We start from the raw sequence: 18,340 nt of genomic DNA on the forward strand, positions 1-18,340 counted from the left end.
GGTTTCTGTGGTTTTCAGTTTCCTTATGGTTTCTGTACTCTGTGGACATGAGTGATTCTAAAAAACTTAAAAATGGCAGCAATCTGATGTCAAGTTCAGTGTTAACTAAATTAAGTGGCCTCTTGTGAATGAGTATGGAGTGTATGTGCACAAGTGGCCTTCCATCAGTGGCTCCTTCCTGCTTTATGTGTGATGATGATGATGGCATACAGTATGGCTCTGCATTTGATTATCTGGTTTCAGGAAGTGAAGGAACGGATAGAAAAACAAGATCACATTGCATTTCAGGGCTGATCCAAAATCCAGCTGACACTTTGTTAATAATTATTATTTTATGTGCAGTACTGCCTTTCACAGAGGCAGCCTTTGTAAACGGCACATGATATAAATGTAGATTACAAATCTGCAAGCAATTTAAAGTGTGCAGTTTAAAATAAAACATCATTAACGTATATGAAAAGCATTTACACAAACTATGACTGCGGGGACATGTTGTGAAGATCAACAGATATCTGGTTGTCAGATTTAGATCTCTCAGATGTTGCCATTACCACTGGAAATGAGTAGATTCAAGTATGTGGGCTGTTAAAATAGGTAATAAAAAAATCATGAAATTCTGTGAGATAGTCAACAGTTTCACATCATGCAGTGTATATGCTAAACATACAAGAGCCCATCACTCAGGAAAATAATGATGCCAGGCCTGAATTTACCCCCACAGGATTATCTGCTTTGAATCTCACTGAGCATAAGCGTATACCCCTTAAAACAGAAAGCTTCTACTGAAGTAACAACTGCATCCTCATCTGTTTTAATGAAGCCTATTGTTTCCAGCACTCCATTCATGGGCTACTCTGAACAACGCCACAATGGAGACAGAAATAAAATAAAGTAAACTTAATGTGTGCGCACAGCAGTGTAGTCACTTGTGTGACACCATCTTTTAATGTGCCACAGACCGGACTACTGAATTATACAATTTAATGAATTTGTAATCTCTAAAAGGTGCAGAAAATAAACCAGGAAACTTGGCACAATATTTGTAGGAAAAATAGCTTGTACCAATCTTGTGTATTAATTGGTGAGTTTGAAGAACTGAGAACTGTGCTTAAGACTTGTAGGGGAAAGAATTAAACAAATATAAATAAAATACGTGATAAAGGACAAATAAATACCGAGACACTAGGGGGAGTCTGCAAAATGGCGTGGCATTAAATCAGAATAAAAAGCAATGAACTGAACGTACAAACAAGTTAGTAACAATAATAATTAATAGACTGGACAGGACAGGAGATAACAGCATCATATGGGAGGAAGAAAACAATCTGAATGCAAATATATTTTCATTTTGGGATAGCACAACTAGATTTAAAATGTCCTTTAGGTTTAAAACTACAATATTTGTACAGTTCTTCCTTGCAATTCCTAAAACAACTAGAATTCTATTGCTGTTGTTAAATGAATTACTTTGTGAGGAATAAGAGTAGTGAGGGTGTAAGTGTGGCCTTCAGAACACCTCAAAGACACTTGGTAGGAGTAAAAAAAGCTATGGAGCATAATTAAGTGGACCTTTTTGTTTTTTAATTAAAACTTCCCTGGAGACATTGTCATTTTAATGCTACAGTAGGGGTACAGAAGTATCTCGGACTTCGGCAGATTCTGTAGCCAAAGATGGCCACCCCTTACTCTAAATGTCCTTCTGAAACTCAAACCATACAGTGATGCTTTAGAAAGTTTGTGACCCTTTTAGAATTTTATCTTTTTCTGCATACATGTAACCTAAAACATGATCAGATTTTTAGATAGATAGATAGATAGATAGATAGATAGATAGATAGATAGATAGATAGATAGATAGATAGATAGATAGATAGATAGATAGATACTTTATTAATCCCAAGGGGAAATTCACAATTTTTGTGCAAGTTCTAAACTAGATAAAAAGAACCCAATTAAGCGCCTCTGTAGATACATTCCAGTGATATCAGAATACTGCAGACATTTTGATTCCATCAGGAGATCTCCAGCCCTAATTTGCTCAGATGGAGTATAACATAATGATGGGCCTCAGCTGCATGAGAAGTTAGTGGATCAGCCGGACTTGAATCTGTGAAGGTAAATCTGCTAAATCTTTACAATGCCCTACAGAATGTTAGACATTTTCAAAAGAAAGCTTCAAAATGAAGGTAAAAGAGCGTGTTAAACAAGTCAGATCTGATTGTTGAGAAGCACAAATAAGGGAAAAGGTATAAAACTATTTGAGTGGCACTGAACATACCGTACAGAGGGGCTCAGTGCAGTCCATTGCAGAGAAGTGGCAGAGAAGCACAAAGCATAGGCCGTACTGCCTACATCTCGATGGCCTTGTAAACAACTGTGGCACTTCTCAGCAAAACTGACTGCCACTAAATGAGCTGCAGATGTCAGGGACCACAAGTAATGTAGACATTCATGGATCTACACAGCATTCCGTAGGAAGACCCTTTATGAGAGTGTGGCAAAAAGAAGCCCCGATTGAAAATTGAAAAAAATGTAACAACCTCGCACACACAGAGCGTGCACATCCGTCACTTAGTGGATACCGCAGATGTACAGTGGAAAGTCTCAAGAATCGATGAGTCTAAAGTGGAACATTTAAGCCTGAACTAGAAGTGTATTTGTGCACAAATCAAATCCTGCACACTAGGTGAGTCATGAAATTCTTACCTCAAATTATGATGGTGTTAAGATTACGTTATTGGACTGCTTTAAAGTTACAAGGACTAGTACCCTTGACAGGATTGAAATACAGGTGTATGAGGCACATTACTGAAAAATACTGAATGAAAATCTGTGCCCCTGTTTTGGGAAGCTGAAACAGGGGAAGAAGTTTGTGTTGAAGTGTCACAATAACGTCCAGCACGCCTCGAGAGTAAAAGTCCAGTGCTTTAAAATGAAGAAAACCATGAGCCGTGATGGTACTGTTTTTAAATTAACTCGAAGTCTGTGGCAAGACCTTCAAATTGTTGGTTCTCATTTAAGCATTTGCCTTATGTGGTGAGAAATTTTAAAATATAGTCATCTGCAAAGATCAAACCTCCTGTCCCTGGGGTTTAAAAAGTAATCATTTCAGAATGATAATTATTTACTATTTTGTAGCTGTGCTACCGGGCAGTAAAAACTTCAGCTCCCAGCAGTCCTTGCATTTGACCTGATTGGACTCCTGCTCAGGGTGCAGGGGCTGCTGGGCCAAGAAGGCCATCGTGAGTGTTAAAGGAATCCTGGATATACAGAGAAGAGGTGATCATGAATTGATGTGTCTGGAACTGCAGAGACTGTTGGGAGTTGAAGTTTTTACTGCCCGGTAGTACTGCTATGACTTACGGTACGGTGGGTTGCTGCTGCTGCTGCAGTCCTAATTAATACCCCATCTAAGCTTAGTGCCCGATTTGTGCCTGGTGTTACTCTATTATTGGAACGAGTGGTTTCTAAAAATGGGCATGTTTGCTGTTTTCTTTCTTTTTGGGAGTGGCTCTGTGAAAAAGAATGTGTGACTCACGAATAAAAAGTCCTAGTCTCATGTGTCAAAAGCTCAGGCAGTAAGAGACTGTTAAAGAACGTGGAAAAAGGCTGAGCACTAAGCCCTTTTTCAAGGCATTATTTACTTTACAAATGGGATCCTTTGTATGCACTGTGTAATTCTGACTGGTCGCAATATTTGCAAATTGTAATTTTCTAGTTATGTTAACAATGAAAGAAATAGTACAGGATTCAACTTTGGTTATTCTTTGTCTGAGCTGTATAAATTTAAATGTAAAATATTTAAGTTCTTGAAAGTTGTTTGCTATAAAATATACCTTACTTAAGTGATTTAAACAACTGAAAGTGGGAGCTTTACTTTATAATCAGTCAGTCTCTATTCTGCTAGCATTGTGCCAACAGCCATCTTTCTGTTATGCTGGCAATGAAGCTTTTAACATTTAGAAATATGTGACAGGAGGAGCACAGTTATTTGCTTTGTCATATAACCTTACTGGGACGGCACAGTGGCGCAGTGGGTAGCACTTCTGCCTCGCAGTTAGGAGACCCTGGGTTCACTTCCCGGGTCCTCCCTGTGTGGAGTTTGTATGTTCTCCCCATGTCTGCGGTGGTTTCCTCCCACAGTCCAAAGACATGCAGGTTAGGTGCATTGGTGATTCCAAATTGTCCCTGGTGTGTGTGCCCTGCAGTGGGCTGGTAACCTGCCCAGCGTTTGTTTCCTGCCTTGCGTCCTGTGTTGGCTGGGATTGGCTCCAGCAGACCCCCGTGCCCCTGTAGTTAGGATATAGCGGGTTGGATAATGGATGGATATAACCCTACTAGAGGGATCTGAGACAGAATGATATCAGGGTATGTGCAACATATCAGAGACCACTCCATTTTTATTCATTTTTCTTGTTGTTCCCTCAGGTAAGGGACAATAAACTTGAATGAGTTACAGTGAGCTCCACACACTTCGGAACATCTGCTCATCACACTTCATTCAACACATGCATGATTAAATTAAACAGCTGGAGTGGCGTTTTTTTCCTGTGAATAAAGTGCAGCATTGTTAAATCCTAAGTGTCTTCAAAATTTCTTAGGGTCATTAACCAATTAAAGAGCTCTATTCACAGGAACCGCTCAGGAGATTTTGAAAATGTTTACATGGCAATGCATTCTGGTAGCTGTTATCAATTTTCTGTATTTCGACCTAGAATCCCCTTGGTTCCATTTCAGACTGCTTTAAACAATGGATAGAAAGCATTGGCATTACAAGAGCATTTGTCAGAATCCTTGATTTGATATCCAACCAAATAGTAAATGAAGAAATAATCATTTTCTGTTTCCATAGGTAGTAGTACAATTTGAGTAAAACTGTATTTGTCATTTTTGGCATTGTAAAAGGTATAATTAAGGCATTACATTGCACCCATCCGGATGACCCTTTTCATTCCTTATTTGTCAGAATCTGCACTTGGCAGCGTTTACCATTTACCACAAACTGATAATACGCCCTGCAGAAGCATGCAGAGAGAAAGTCACTCCGGCTGCTTTTGAACGCGTGTCAGCACTCCCAGAATGATTTGATTACGTGCCAGAGCTTTATATCAGCTTTTGAAGTAATTCTTACATCTGATTTTAAATGGGAACGTCTACAGATGTTTTTCTAAAACTGCTGCCCCATCCGTTCTGCATGTATTTTGTATTCTCTAATACTCCATCACAATCTTCATTTGTACAGTACCTTTATTCTATAATTCTCATAAGGCTTTAGTTAGACTACAGTACATCTTAAACTGGTTTTGCGTCACTTTTGCTATCCACAGTTTGAAAGGATTGTGTCTGACCTTAACTCAATAAAACAGTTGTGCGCAGTAAGGAACACTACGAATAAGCAAATAGTAAAATGACAAAAACATGGATCCAATTAGTGGATCTGGTGCCTTTGCTCCTTTAATTAGAAGTAGAAAGAAACAAATCTTCTTTTCCCTTGTATGCTAAATATCAATTTGGAGATGTAACCATGTATTTAAATTAGGGTCAAGCGGTGCAGACTGCAAGAGTAATTAGACGCTTCTTTTAACTTTTTATATTGCATATCATTTTGTGCGACAAATTAAAAAATGAAAAACCATGTATGACAGAGTAAGATATTTTATGACAGTATATTTTGTCTTTGAGTGTTTGACAAAACTAATTCATCATATCGTATCGGCTGGGAGGTTCAGCCCAGTTACGGGCAGCAGAGACTCAAGTTATGCAGGGGGCCCTGAATATTCCCATAGGGTGGCTGAGACAGCCTGCATTGCCACGGGAAGGTCTAACCTGGCATTCCTAATTGAAAGGGAACCCTGCCTTGACCTGGAGATAGCAACCGGGAAACAAACCCAGAAGTGCTTCAAGGTTGTTGTTTGAACAAGTGGTGGGCAGAGTCTAGATGTCGGCAGTAAGAAAGGGTTAATGTGGTGGGAGAGATGTGGGACAAGTCAAAGGAGGTGGTAGACAAGTACACTGTGGGTAAGTCAGTAGGCACCAAACCGTTTGGCAGCAGACACCTGGCATGTTTAGATTATTTTCTTTTTTCTTTTATACTTTGCTTTTGCGTCTCATATGTTGACCCTCCTTTTTGTACATTATTTTATTAACAAAATAACTTTCTGCATAGTCCTTCTGGATTCTTTGTTCCTTTCTGGGTGCTAGGTCTGCTCCAGAGCTTTATCCATATAAAAAGAGCAGTGAGTGAAAATCAAACCCCAGAACCTTTTATGAAGTATTACGTACAGAGGCAAAAGTGTGGGTGTTTGGCTGACCGGTGGTATTAAATTGGGCCCATGTCGAACAGTCCTGTCATGTATTTCCTACCTTGCACCCTATGCTGCCAGAAGAGCTCCTTGTGGCCCTGAATCTGGCTTGAGAATGTTATGCTGTGATCAATCTGCCCACCATGTGCCTTGTACTGCTCTAATTTACAGCGATGTGCACATTATTGAATGCTGCTTATTATTATTATTATTATTATTATTATATTTCCTTACATGTATATTGACCGGCTTTCCTTAAAGTTGTGTTAAATAATTCTTACTTTTGTTTACTATTTTAAATAAAGGAACTTATGTTAAGCAATTTGTCTTCAGTAACTGAACACAAACTTCTGTTTCTGGTTTTTTTAGGCACATTTTGCTTGTCATGTTAAAATTAACTTTTGTGTAACAGGCAAGGTTTATAATAACTGCTTGCGGTGACCTTCTTAAATACTGTATAACAGTACATTTTATTATCTTGCCTTTCGTTGTTAGGTCGAAATTAGGACCTATATGTTTGTAATAGTAAGGAATGGCACACTACCTAAAATGGAGATTGTTACGTCGATATCCATTTTTCCATCGTCAATATAAAAAAAATATTTTCTGACATATAATGTTGTATTGAATCTGTTGGTACATTTGCTTCCATGCATTGATTTGTAAATCTTACTATTAGGAACAAAAACTGTCTGCGTCATGCTGTTAAAAATAGTAACAGGACTATTGGTCTGCGGCGGCCGACTCTCACTGAGCTCAGTCACAAGCAGGTATAAAAGAAGGCCAACTGTATTCTGTCAGACAGGAGCCATCATCTGTTTGTAAAGTTTCAGCGATTGCCAACAGGCTAGAGCTTTTGATTCCAAAGACTTAAAAGGCATAGATTTGAGAAGTCTGTTATTCCCTGTACTGTAAATATTTTGAATTCTAGTGGCTCTAGAAATTCTGGCAAACTGAATTATTACATTGAGAGTTTAATATTGTTGTCTAAAGGAATATTAGTTGTGTGTATAATAATGAATCAATTTCTTGTTCCTTGACTGATGTTATTGTATCTGTGGAATAACATTTTTATGTGTATTATGTTTATATGTGACATAGTGAACAAAAGTATCCCTAACCCTAATTAACATTAAACAAATAGCACAGTCTACACCACTGTATAAGGTGATATGTTAGCTCGAACAGTGGTTTTCTTAACTGTACGTACAAAATGCCAAAGCAATTGATTTGTAATTTACTATTAATGTTCACCTCAGTCCATATTTCAAGTTGTGTGGAAGTGGAGCCCATTCTTATAATGCTGAATGCAAGACCACATCTGCCTGGGTGGGGATCGGTCCTTAACACACTTTGACTTGCCAGGCCAATTAAGATTAGCCAGTTAGCAAAATTCCCATGTTTTTGGGATACCCAAAATAAATGATAGTAACTGGAATAAAGTGTATAAATTAATGAGATTTGCATATTGTTATATTTTGTTTTAAATAGTAGTATAATCACTAGTGCATTATAGCCATTAGTCAAAAACTGTTTTTAAAATTTGTAGTATACTTGAGCAGACAACATCTCCAAGGCTTCAATGACTTTTGCAAGTCTTTGTCTCCTCTAAATGAGTAGGTAAATGTGATGATTATTTAGATACACATGGAAAGCAAAAGTTGCCGTTACATTACTGCAAATAATGTCTCCCTTCCTCTGTTCCTCCAGGTGTGGTCCTTGAGAAAGCAATGCATAAGTGTATTTTGAAGCCCCTTAAGGGACACATTGAAGCTTGTCTCAAGGAATTCCTAGAGTTGAACGGCTCATGGAAACAGCTGAAGGAAAATCTGCAGCTAGCTAAGCAGAAGACGCCACAGGAGCTGGGAGTAGATGCAACTGCTCCTGACTCTATAATGATTGAGAAGATTCGGCACAAGTTCCTCACCATGCAGAAGATGTACTCTCCTGAGAAGAAGGTGATGCTCTTGCTTCGGATATGCAAGCTCATTTACACCGTCATGGAGAACAACTCAGGTAGGTGTAACACGAAAGGCAAACCACATTTTCCCAATGAACTCTTGTGGAAAGTTAATCATATAGATCAGGGTATACGCTCTGGGTTTTCCAGAATTTGTACAAATAATAGAGAAAAGCCCTGCAAAAATGACACCTTTTATTGGCTAACTAAAAAGATTACAATATGCAAGCTTTCGAGGCAACTCAGGCCCTTTCTTCAGGCAAGATGTAATACAGAAACTGAAGTTCCCTGTGTTTATATCCACACACTAGGACAAGAAACAACAATGGTAAATTTTTAAATGAAAACTCTTAAATGTAAAAAATTAATAGGTTCATTCAGGCTAAGATTAATTTAACAGGAGATAGAAGAACAATGTATGGTCAAGATCTTTAGATGAGATAACTGTCCAACAAAGAAGAAGGTTCTCTCTGGGTATGGCAGTAGCTCTTCGTATTTGAGTGTCTGTTGTTTTGGGGGTATAACCTTGTTTGATGAACTCTTGTCTGAGCTCCTGCAGTTGTTGATCCCGGTCTGTCGGGTCTGAGCAAATACAGAGACAAGAGTTTTATAGCCAGATATGAAGACTGTTTGCATCTCTCAGACTGACACAGACAACCTGACTACAGATCTGCATTGTTTTGAAAAACTCATCACAAACTTCAAAGGACTTTGTTGGACAGTTATCTTATCTAAAGATCTCGACCATACATTGTTCTTTTATCACCTGTTAAATTAATCTTAGCCTGAATGAACCTATTAATTTTTTACATTTAAGAGTTTTCATTTAAAAATTTACCATTGTTGTTTCTTGTCCTAGTGTGTGGATATAAACACAGGGAACTCCATTTTCTGTATTCCATCTTGCCTGAAGAAGGGGCCTGAGCTGCCTCGAAAGCTTGCATATTGTAATCTTTTTAGTTAGCCAATAAAAGGTGTCATTTTGCTTGGCTTTTCTCTACATTCGTAATGGCTAACACGGTACAACAACCTAGTACTACAAATAATAGTAAAGACAGCTTTACGGATTGTCTGATTTATATAGATGCTTGAAGAACGCTCAATATTCATTTTCTCTATTTCAGTTGAAATATTTGTGAATAAAAAATGTCATAATATTACAGAAAAGGTCTACATATACTTTTCTTTGAGTACTCCAGTAACTCTTCATTGGTGTCTATAGATTGCTGTGGTATAAGTGTGTAAGTGTGTGTGTGTAGCATAGTGTGATCTGCAAAGGAATGACAACCAGTCCATGTTTGCTCACTGATCATGGGATAGGCAGCAGCTCCAAGTCAGCTCTGTTCAGTAAATGGATGGGCAGATGGAACTTCATAAATATGCTGTGTACTGTATATTTAACGGGATGTCGGCCCTTAACCTGCAATTGCTCCATCCCGGGTATGACGTTAATCTGTATCCATCCCTGCATGTAGGCCTTCCAACAGGTTGGTGGCAAAATTGGCACTCCAGCCACCATAAAAAAACCTCACATTGGTTCCATTCCATCTGAACTAATGAAGTTCTGAGGTGTCACCCATCGCATGGCTTCACTCGAGTCCTAATCTAGGATCCTGAGTTGGTATGTCATGTGGTGAGTGCGGCAATGCACTGTATCAGTGTGTGCTCCTAACCCTAAGCAAACTACACATTTAGTAACTCACAGTTCATTTCAAACCTAGGCAATGTGCCAGAGTAATACATGTTGGTCACATAAATAAATATAATCACTTGGCAGTCATTGTACAATACAATCGAATACAATTTATTTTTGTGTAGCCCAAAATCACACAAGAAGTGCCGTAATGGGCTTTAACAGGCCCTACCTTTTGACAGCTCTCCAGCCTTGACTCTCTAAGAAGACAAGGAAAAACTCCCAAACAAAAAAACCCTTGTAGGGGAAAGAAAATGTTAGAAACCTTGGCAAAGGCAGTTCAAAGAGAGACTCCTTTCCAGGTAGATTGGGTGTGCAGTGGGTGACAAAAAAGGGGGTAAATACAATACAATACACAGAACACAAGTAATCCTCAATGAACTTCTGTGCAGTGGAATCCCTTTCAGGCTTTGTGCGTCTGCTTAGGTGGCACTAGCTGGGTGCAAGCTGCAGAGCGCTACTGTTCATTTCTATGCCTTTTGCCAGTTTTTGAAGTCTCAAGGAGCTGGGCGGCTGAGGAACACACTGGCATGAGCTGTCATGGCTGCTGCCGCTGCTCCTTTCTGCTGGGGCCTGGCCACCCACTGGCACACAACTTGATTTGCTTCTCACCTCATTCTGGATTCTGGCAGTCCGGACTGGTGAGTGTTGGGCAAGCTCTCTGCTGATTAGGGGTCATCGCTTTTAGGATCTTGACCTGTATTGTTATTTCGGTTTCTGTGGCAACACCAAACTGGGACAAGCCACCCACTCATACAGCCCGCTTATGTCTCCGACTGTCAACTTGAAACAAAGCTTTGCATTCCCTTGTATGCCTGAAAATGCCTTTGGACATGAACTTGAATTAGTCTGAAACCTCAAGGTTGCTGATTCATTTCCTACGATTCCCTCAACACAATGACCCTGAACAAACAACTCAACCTTAGTGTGAAAGTAAAGATTTAAACTATACGATTTGTAAGTTGCTCTCAATGAAATCATCATTTGAATAAATGTGAATCATTAATGCCTGTCTGTAATGAAAATAAAATGGGTAGGCACTGGCAGGGTGTAGTGACCACTTGCTTTTGTTATTAACTTAATTTAAGGTCAGTCTTTATATAAATTCAATAGCCAAATAAAAAATCTTGAACTGGTGATTAATAGGTACATTAGTTAGAAAGAGAGCAAAGTCAGCAGCGTACCGGTTAGTAAACCTCTGTTGCAGACAAGTGATCTGTCTCATTTAGAAGGAAATCTTTGGCTCATTTCAGAAGGCTCAGTAATGGAGTCTGAAAAGAGAATTCAGTGCATTTTACTGACTCTGTCACTTTGCATTGTGCATATTGCAAGTGTTTTAAAGTGAAAGCATTTGCATTGTTGTGATTGCATTGTTAAAATTATGCAGGAAGTAAAACTGTTGTGTATTTAAATGTGCCCTTTGAAAACTTGAACTTTAACAAAGTGCACTTAGCTACTGGACAGTAGATGTTGCTTGATACAGCTTTCCGGGACCATGGCTTAAGACAGTGGTCTCAAACACCAGTCTTGGAGGGCCTCAGTGGCTGCAGGTTTTCATTCTAACCCTTTTCTTAATTGGTGACCTGCTTTTGCTGCTAATTAACTCCTTTTCCTTTCATTTTAATGGACTTGTTTTTTAAGATGTGTTCCCCTACATTTCTTCATCGTTCCTCTGAATTGCTTCATTTCTTTCCTTAAATGGCACCCAAACAGAAATGAAATGTGAAGTGAGGGAGCCAACAGAAGACCAACTAAGTCAGGACCTCAAACTCCAACCAATTTCACTCCAACCAGTTGCTTAATTAGGCGTTGATTCTTGTTATTAATTAAACCCATTCTTTAAGTCCATGGCTTGTTACTGCTCTCATTGTGCAATACTAGACACTTCCAAAATTGTTGATTTTCTCTTTTCTAAGAGTGCAGTTAAAATGTTATGTGGACCTGAGCAGAACAACATTCCTGAGACCTTCATCTTTCTTTATTTTCAGATATTGTATGATGGTCACAATTTGCTTGTCCTGTTTTGGCTCATTTTGTATCTCATTATTGTTCGACTGCTAATTAAGGAAAAAGAAACAATTAAGAGGTCTGAGTCTTCAAGAGCAGGTCAATTAAAATTAGTTCCAAAGAAGTTAATTAGCAGCAAAAACAGGTCACTAATTAAGAAAAGGGTTAGAATGAAAACCTGCAGCCTCTGGGGCCCTCCAGGACTGGAGTTTGAGACCACTGGCTTAAGAGATTGGCTTCCTTAACTTTGAAGTTATTTATAAATATTTAAAGACATTTCCTGCGGTGGGCTGGCACCCTGCCGGGGTTTGTTTCCTGCATTGCGCCCTGTGTTGGCTGCGATTGGCTCCAGCAGCCCCCGTGACCCTGTAGTTAAGGTATAACAGGTTGGATAATGGATGGATGGATGGATAAAGGTATTTCACAGAAAGCCACCAATATGTTCATTAAAGAATAGATATTTTTGTAGTTAAATATTGATACACGATCATCAAAAATTAGATTTAATAAATTAAACACCCTTTCCCCTGCAGTTCAGAACTGAATAATTGGATAAGCAAGTAGGAAAATGGATGGATGAGTAAACAGCACACTTTTAATGTTTAGAACTTAATGCAGGGTTGATGGCAGGTGTTTTCTGACGGGGAAGTGAAACTCTTCATCTCAGAAGGAGCTTCTCCAGTCGAGAGGTCTGCGCGGGAAGGGTTTGTGACAAGCCAATATCAAAGATATGACTTGTGTCTCAGATGAAGTGCTATGAATTTTACTAGGCCACTGTTTTTTCTTTGACACTCCTGAGACTTGCAGGTTAGGACAGATGGTACTGCTAATTTTGACCAATGTGAGAGAGTGTGGTTGTGGGCATTAATGTGCCCTGAGATCCATCATGAGGTAGTTACTTCTTTTTGCCCACTGCTACCAGGATATTACACCACTGAACTGGATAAGCGAGTTAGGATATGCATCGGTGGAAAGAGGAATGGATGTATATATAAATTAATATAGTTAATTTCCAGTCAGGATAAATGCTTATATAAAATATGACTGGTAAAATTATTGTGTGACATAATTGTAACCCATTGAGTAGAATTTTTTTTTTTGCCTGTTTGCTTAAGGTTTTGGTGATTGCCAATGTTAAAAGGTTTTAGTGATTTTTTTTTTGGTCATTTTCAGTTTAAGTCAAAATACCAAATATCTTTAAAATATCACTGTGCTTTCAGAGTACTTTTAGTGGAAATGTCATCTATTAACATTCTAAGCTGATGAATGCACTTTTCTATTTGTGAAAAATAATGGGCATTTAAAGTATCACTAGCAGAGACATATCATTGCTAAGAAAACATTTGATTATAATATCAATCCATCAAACATTGCATGAGTATTAGTGTTCTTTTTTCCTTTTTCTTTTCACTTTACCTGTGTCCAGGTTGTTCATATTATGAACAAAAAAGCAACAGCGGAGTTATTTGTGTTCTGTTTATTAGGGTTAGGCATCACTCTGATGTTATTAAAGCAAGGGTAGATTAACACTTCTTGGTTGTACTTCTGTAGGAAGGATGTATGGGGCTGACGACTTCCTTCCCATGCTGACGTATGTAGTAGCGCAGTGCGGTATGCCAGAGCTGGACCTTGAAATTGACTACATGATGGAACTTCTTGACCCTTCATTGCTCCATGGAGAAGGTATGGAAATGTTTTAGTCCACTTTTCAGAGATTTATTCATTAAGGTGATACCCTTAAAATATATTTGCTGGCCGTTCAAGAGTAATAATAAAATGCAAAGTCAATTTACATTTAAAAGTGTTTGGAAATATTACAACATCTCTTAATTAAAGAATGTGTCCAGTTACTCAGCTCCACGGTGGCTGCATATTCCATCAGGAGCCAAACAATTAACCAAAGGCCAGTCACGGTCATTCAGTGGACTCCACGTTTAGTGAACTTCTCCCAACAGGTTTCTGCACCTTTTAAAATGGATGTGTTTTGCAAAATGAGCCAAATGGAGGATATGTTGCTGTTAGTTCACAACTTAACTACAGTTTTTTAAATAAACAAATGCTAATTAAACTGAAGCAAGGAGCCAAAAGCCATTGTGTTCCCAGAAGCCAAAAGTTTAGCTTGTCTCTGAACGCAGTGTTCTCACGGATTTGAGACAAAAGGTAGATAAGGATCATACCATTCAGGCGCTAAGCATCAAGTTAATGTTTCTAAAAGAAATGTTCAATAAATGAGGTACTGTGTTGTGCAGGAACTGGCTGAAGGACTTGCTGCTTTACATGTGGAGAAAGTTTTAGCTCAGCCAGTCTTTTACAATAAAGAGTTCAATAAACATTAATAAAGTAGAAAATTACTCAAAATTCGTGGTCCTTAAAAATGGTTCTGTTAATTAATTTAATTATGTGAACACATAAACTGACTTAGCAAATTCTAGTATTTTAGAATTTTTTTCTTGATTAAATGAACAGCATATAGAGCTCATTTTCAGTATTTAAATTTTGCTGTCATCTTTATCATCTAAATGAACTTCAGGTAACTAAGAATGAGTTTATTAATTCATTGGGTTCCTGAAGTAATGTGTACATTTTAAAAGCCCTTTGTCGGTTTCCTTTTCTTACTACCAATGACAAAGGGTGCCTGGGTTGTAAGTATAAAAGGCACCCAAACTAAATCTCCAAAAGAGAGAGGAAGACCCTTACACTGATGTGATGTGGTTACATCAGAGAATCATGGAAACGCTGGAGCCTCTAAAAGGCAGGAATCCTTGTAGGTATCTTGAGTATCATGGGAGAGGAACAGGTGGAAGCTCTAGTATCTTGAGTAAGAGACAGAAATGCAGCCTGAATCATGAAATGTAGTAATCCCCGAATCTGGTGAAACAGGGTGACAGCAATGTCTGACCCTCAGTATAAAAAGAATGCAAATCCACAGGGGTTTGGCAACAGGTCACAACATTTCTTCACTGGTGGGAGGCAGTACGTGGTTCCTGGTAAGGACAGGCAGGACCAGATTACACTTTTAGGAGCCACCGTTCTCAAGTACAGTAGTTGCAGATGGGGTTAAGGACACTTTGAGGTGCAGTGCTAATTGAGTTTGGAGTTGGGAGGACAGTTCAGGCTCACTGACAGGAGAAAAAAGCAAAGTTCAAGCAAGAAATGAGGTGAAAATGGAGTGGTTAGTGTCTAGCCTAAGGTGAAAAGGTGGGTTAGGTAAGACCTGTGTAGACGAACTCTTCAGTGACAGAAGGCCTTTTATTTTCCTTTCTTGGTACCTTTTTTGTATACCTTTTGTATTGTCTGAGGTGAAAGGATCCCCACTCCTGATGCATCGGTTTCTACCACCCAGCTGAACTTTCCACTACTAAACTTCACGGCATGGAGGTTTCTGTAAGCATTTTACCAAATGCTGGACTGGAACGTCTCATTTCACTCCTGTGGTTCACCTTTTCAAAGTAAAAAATTCCTAATCCGTTTACAGTCAGGTGTATTTTTAATTAAGCAGTTGTATTTGTGTGCCTATTTCTTTAGAACATGCAAGTTTGCTTACTAAGTATTAATAATGATCATTCAAAGTAACCACCTACATATTTTCTTTAACATTTCCTGGCACACAGTATACTCATCAACATTTTCAATATTAGCATAAGATGCACAAAGAACAGGGCTTTGTCTTTAATTCATATAGAATTAGTATGGCAGAAAGAAAACTTGAGAAACAGAGACATGGTCAGTTATCAGAAAGGTTAGAATTAGCATCACAAGAAAGAACAAAATTTGAACGTGAATGTCAGTAGGCTTTGCACCGTAAAAACCAAGGGACCTGAATTGTGAACTATGAACTAACATTTCAGTAATCATTTACCACTCTAATGCTGATCTTCCTGATCATAAAATAGGTCATTATGATATCAACTGATGAGAAGGATTTAAGTTTCGTGTTTGGCATTTTTCCCATCCAGCCGTTTTAGCTCTAGACCAGGGGTACCCAAGACGTCGATCGCGATCGACCAGTAGATCACAAAGGTAGTGCAGGTAGATCGCGTTGCATTTTAAAAAAAAATTTTTAAACGTTAGTCTATCATATATCCTCCCTATGGCATTTGCCACTTGATTGACATACAGGGCAGCCGGTTTGAGATCTCTTCTCTTCTAACACACTGGTCATCCTGCACGCACGATCAAACGCGTAAGCTACTATAAAACTCCTGCTGTGATCTAATTAGCCTTCCAATTTATACCGACTAAAGAAGGAATTAAAAAAAAAAAATTGTTTGGGGAGGGTGTGGGCTGGATATGGAATTGGAAGAGGATTTTTTTCTCACATTGTCACAATCAAAGTGCGTTTGTCTGATCTGTCAATCTATCATTGCTATTCCAAAGAAGGAAAATTTGGAAAGGCACTTTCAAACTGTTCATAAAAACTGCGAAGCTGACTTCCTTCTAAAAAGCGATCTGAGAAAGTGAAAGGAGAGGGAACTAAAATTGCAGTTAATCGGACAGCCGTCATTTTTCACTCGGCTGAATTAAAAAGCAAAGACAGGCACACCGAAGCATCGTTCCGGGTGAGTCACTCAATCATTAAGCATAAGAAGTCCTTCTAGGAGCGCATTATTTGCCTCTGCTTATTTATGCGTGTCAGCCTTTTCCCACATGAAGATTATTATATCTAAATACTGTAGTGACCATAAATGTATTGAATTGTTATTGTACCATAAAGGTTATTCAGTTATGCAAGGTACGACAACATACAATTTATGTCTAAAGTATACTCAGTATATATACTCAGCAAAAAACGAAACGTCCCTTTTTCAGGACTGTGTATTTCAACAATAATGTTTTAAAAATCCAAATAACTTTCCAGATCTTCATTGTAAAGGGTTTAAACAATGTTTTCCATGCATGTTCAATTAACCATAATCAATTAATTAACATGCACCTGTGGAATGGTCGTTAAGACCTTAACAGCTTACAGAAAGTAGGCATTTAAGGTCACAGTTCTAAAAACGCAGGACACTAAAGAGACTTGTCTACCGACTGTGAAAAACACCCAAAGAAAGATGCCCAGGGTCCCTGCTCATCTGCGTGAACGTGCATTAGGCATGCTGCAGGGAGGCATGAGGACTGCTGATGTGGCTAGGGCAATAAATTGCCATGTCCGCACTGTGAGACGCCTAAGACAGCGCTACAGGGAGACAGGAAGGACAGCTGATCATCCTCGCAGTGGAAGAGCCCGGATCTCAATCCCATTGAGCACGTCTGGGACCTGTTGGATCGCAGGGTGAGGGCTAGGGCCATTCCCCCCAGAAATGTCCAGGAACTTGCAGGTGCCTTGGTGGAAGAGTGGGGTAACATCTCACAGCAAGAACTGACAAATCTGGTCCAGTCCATGAGGAGGAGATGCACTGCAGTACTTCAAGCAGCTGGTGGCCACACCAGATACTGACTGGTACTTTTGATTTTGAGCCTCCCTTCATTCAGGGACACATTGTGAAACATTTTTAGTTTATGTCTTATGGTGTTGACTCTTTTAGTGTTCATACAAATATTTACACATTAAGTTTACTGAAAGTAAAAACACTTGAAAGTCAGAGGACGTTTCTTTTTTTGCTGAGTATATATTTATAGTATTTTTAATGTGGGTAGATCATTTCAACCTGGTCATTTTAAAAGTAGCTCGCAAGCCGAAAAAGTGTGGGCATCCCTGCTCTAGACCATCCTCAAGAAACTGTGACACACAGACCACACCCATCATCGAGATATCATTGTTTTTGGTATCAGGGGACCCTAAGCCGTTGAGATCCATCGAAATCCGGAGATCGAAATTGTGGATGAATCTACAGTTTTCATTCCACCCCATAAACGATAGGTTATGGTGGGGGTGGGGAGCAAAGCAAAAAGTAGTGACATCAAGAATATAAAATATTCCTTGACCTTCAGAAAGAGGCCAAACAGCACTAAAGTGAAGCAGACTCACCTGCCTTCTGAGTGTCAACAAGAAAACAAACTTAACTTGCTTAATATTTCAATCTACTTGACATATACTTTTCAACAAATCATAGATGTGAATGTTTGTTGTAGTCTCCTGTGCATTGGCATTGGAAACTATATTCTGTATGCACATTTGTTTGACCTTATATACAGATAATGCACTTTAATGGTTGATGCAAAATACATTAAACTTGTCCTTTACTCTTATTTAGGTGGTTATTACCTAACCAGTGCCTATGGAGCTATGTCCCTGATCAAAAACTTCCAGGAGGAGCAGGCAGCCAGAATGTTGAGCTCAGAAACTAGAAACACTCTTCACCAGTGGCACCGCCGCAGAACCACCATCAGGACAATTCCCACTGTGGATGATTTTCAGGTGTGTTTTTTTGATTA

The 18,340-nt window shown here is 38.9% G+C and overlaps 1 protein-coding gene across 2 annotated transcripts in view; it reads left to right on the top strand.

The window, feature by feature from the left end:
• The window catches only part of rin2 (Ras and Rab interactor 2), a 213,659-nt gene that overhangs the window by 186,095 nt on the left and 9,224 nt on the right, over positions 1 to 18,340 (top strand). For both annotated transcript variants that reach the window (XM_039738550.1, XM_039738551.1), the window contains exons 10-12: positions 8,013 to 8,318; positions 13,514 to 13,645; positions 18,160 to 18,323. In XM_039738550.1, coding sequence (XP_039594484.1) covers positions 8,013 to 8,318; positions 13,514 to 13,645; positions 18,160 to 18,323 — 602 coding nt within the window. The remainder of the gene's footprint in view (positions 1 to 8,012; positions 8,319 to 13,513; positions 13,646 to 18,159; positions 18,324 to 18,340) is intronic.

Source organism: Polypterus senegalus, chromosome 16 (assembly GCF_016835505.1).
Source record: "Polypterus senegalus isolate Bchr_013 chromosome 16, ASM1683550v1, whole genome shotgun sequence".
Lineage (NCBI taxonomy): Eukaryota > Metazoa > Chordata > Cladistia > Polypteriformes > Polypteridae > Polypterus > Polypterus senegalus.